Source organism: Elephantulus edwardii, unplaced genomic scaffold (assembly GCF_000299155.1).
Source record: "Elephantulus edwardii isolate Elephantulus edwardi_28Jun2011 unplaced genomic scaffold, EleEdw1.0 scaffold00049, whole genome shotgun sequence".
Classification (NCBI taxonomy): Eukaryota; Metazoa; Chordata; class Mammalia; order Macroscelidea; family Macroscelididae; genus Elephantulus; species Elephantulus edwardii.
This window is the reverse complement of record NW_006399799.1, coordinates 11,019,445-11,022,480: the sequence shown is the minus strand read 5'-3', so window position 1 is coordinate 11,022,480 and position 3,036 is coordinate 11,019,445. Positions and strand designations below refer to the sequence as shown.

At 40.8% G+C, this 3,036-nt stretch overlaps 1 protein-coding gene across 3 annotated transcripts in view; it reads left to right on the top strand.

Annotated features, from left to right (window-relative positions):
- The window catches only part of PPIE (peptidylprolyl isomerase E (cyclophilin E)), a 52,850-nt gene that overhangs the window by 24,637 nt on the left and 25,177 nt on the right, over positions 1-3,036 (top strand). For all 3 annotated transcript variants that reach the window (XM_006886490.1, XM_006886491.1, XM_006886489.1), the window contains exon 8: positions 387-572. In XM_006886490.1, the coding sequence (XP_006886552.1) occupies positions 387-572 (186 nt within the window). The remainder of the gene's footprint in view (positions 1-386; positions 573-3,036) is intronic.

Genomic DNA, 3,036 nt, shown 5'->3' with positions numbered 1-3,036 from the left:
TGGTATAGGAGGAGATTGCCCCTCTTTCTCCAGCAGAGCATCTGGTGGATTCAAACCGTGTACCTCTGGGATTGCAGTGCAGCTTCTTGCCACTAGGCCACCAGAGCTCCCTGAGTTCTTGTTTTTCAATGCAGCGTAGTATTCCATTGTGTAAATATACCACAGCTTCTCTATCCATTTGTTTGTTGATGAGTACTTAGGTTGTTTCCAACTCCTTGCTGTTGTGAACAAAGCTGCAGTAAACATGGGTGTACATCATTTTGTATTTTTTAAAAAAATTCATTGCTCCTGTGATTTAAGATGCCAGCCTTTATGAAGTACTGCTTTTTCTTTCACTCTCTAGTTAGACGTTTTTTCACCTCAGCACCTTTCTTTCTCCACCCTAGAGAACTTCCGCTGCCTGTGCACCCATGAGAAGGGCTTTGGCTTCAAGGGGAGCAGCTTCCACCGCATCATTCCACAGTTCATGTGTCAGGGCGGCGATTTCACCAATCACAACGGCACTGGGGGCAAGTCCATCTACGGGAAGAAGTTTGATGATGAAAACTTTATCCTCAAACACACAGGACCAGGTAGGTCCCCGTTGGTGAGGTGTGACTGACACTGGGGTAGGGCTGATAGTCGTGGGGGACATAGATGAGGAGAGGTGTGGAGGACTTACGGTTCTCAGCTAGTGGACTGTGTGGCAGGTGTTCAGCCCTGCTGGAGCAGAGGAAGGTTTGGGCTTGTAGAGGTTTATTGTTTTTCATTCAGGCTCATACAAGGCTCTTTCTCTTACAAGAAGAAATGTAGACCTGGTTTTGTTGCTAAGTAGTGTGTTAGTGTTTTATAGCTAATTATTTGAGTTTGTAGAGGAGTTGCAAGAACAGTATAGGGAACCTCGAATAAACTTTTTACAAGCCTTTCACTCAGATTCTCTGGCTTTTATATTCACAACCATTATTCTTCATGTATCCTGTAGTTCTCTTTTTCTTTATATGTGTGTAGATAAAGTGTATTTTTTCTGAATCATTTGAGACTAAATGAAGACCTCCTTTACCTTCCCACTGAATATTCAGTGTACATTTTCTAAAAACAAAGGCATATCCTAATATTTCCTTTTATTAGCTATCAAAATCAGAACTTTAACACTGAATCTGTGCTATAACCTAATCTATAATGTATGTTCAGATTTCATCTTTGTCAAAATGATGTGCTCTGAGAGGCTTAAGTTGGCATTACTAGTCACATACTTGCTGTCCAGCCTTTTGTCCACACTTCTGTGTTGAACTTGCCTTGATCCCAGAATTCATCCCTTACGTACTTTCCTGACTCTGTCTTCAAGCTCTCCTGCCTTTCTCTTATTCTCTTGTACCAGTCCCTCTGCTGGAGTGCAACACATTCCTGTGCTGTCCCTTGTTTGAGTTGAGGAGCACAGGACCTAAGGGTACCTTGATTACCAACCTGTGTCTACTATTAATTTTCTTGCACAGAGAAGAAAATGTGACCCTTTTTTTTAGTTCCTCAGACTTCCAGCATTGCTTGAATACATTTTTTCTGTTTGTGGGCTTACTTGTTTCACTGAACAATAGGATTAATTACAAGAGACAGTTTTGTGTTTTGTTTTTTTTTTTTACAGAAGTTTTGGATTTCCATTCATTCATTGCCGCAATTTTCTCCCTGCCCACCCCTCCCCACCAGCTCGCTTCCCCCTCCAAAAAAAAAAGAAAAAGAAAAAAAACTCCTTCATTAGTATACAATTCCCACGTCCCTTCCCCCCACCCCCCACCCCCACTACACTTCTCTATGCAACCTTAATTCTGGATGAGAGCTATTTTTTTAGTGTTCAACTTGACACTTAGTCATATTGTGTTTGTGAAAACTGTGTGTAGCAAAGAACTGTTTCACTTTCAAACCCATTATTTCATTTAATTCTCATGATGACCCTGAGAGGTGCAAAGTATCTTCTCTTTCAAAGCAGGGGGGGAGGGGGAAATAGGCCCTGGGGACAGGAAATTGCTAGATTGTAAATCTAACAGTTGCAAGGCAAAATGTATACCTGAATCTTATTCCAAAATATAAAAAATTTAAACAACAACAACAACAAACCACTAAAAACTCAAAGGTCTAGATCCATGGATTTAACTTGTTAATTTACCGTTTTTGTATTTTGCAACAAAACCAGAAAAGATGACTGGAAATTTTCTTTCTTCTTCTAGAATCAGAACTACATTCAAAACACCGAAACAGAAAGATTCAGAAACATCACAAAGACATATCTTCAAAATAGTCCCATTTTTGCTTCCTAGTTCTTGGTCAATGTTTTACCATTTAAGTCAGCAAGGGTACTGCCTTCTTGGAACTACTGCTCATTTTGTTATTAAAATGCCTTCCTTTTCACAAAATCCCCCCCCCCCCCCGCCCCAGCCATACATACCTTTAACAATAACAACAACAATAACAAAAACCAACTAGCAACATAATACCAGTTGTAACAGTGTTGGAAGATACATTTTCAAGGTGTTTTGGAGGGTGCTGGTGTATTTTGACCATGGAAGGTGGCCTCACCGGGTTATAGGAGTTTACTTTGACAGTGGTAGATCCTTTCAGTATTTCAGCAATGTTCCTATGAGGATAACACGTTCAACATACTACATGGAATCAGGAATTCAGCCACAAGTAAATGGAGAAAAAGTAGGCTACCTATCTAATCAGGGTTCAGGTCCAAAATATGGAACGCTTCACGAATTTGCGTGTCATTCTTGCGCAGGGGCCATGCTAATCTTCTCTGTATCGTTCCAATTTTAGTATATGTGCTGCCCAAGCGAGCATGTGGAAACTACAGAACAATCTCATTGATTTCACATGCAAGCAAGGTTTTACTGAAGATTATCCAAAAACGACTGAAACAGCACATCAACAGAGAACTACCAGAAGTCCAGGCTGGGTTTAGAAGGGGTCGCGGTACTAGGGATATTGTAGCTGATGTTAGATGGATCTTGGCTGAAAGCAGGGAATACCAGAGGAATGTCTACCTGTGCTTCATTGACTATGCAA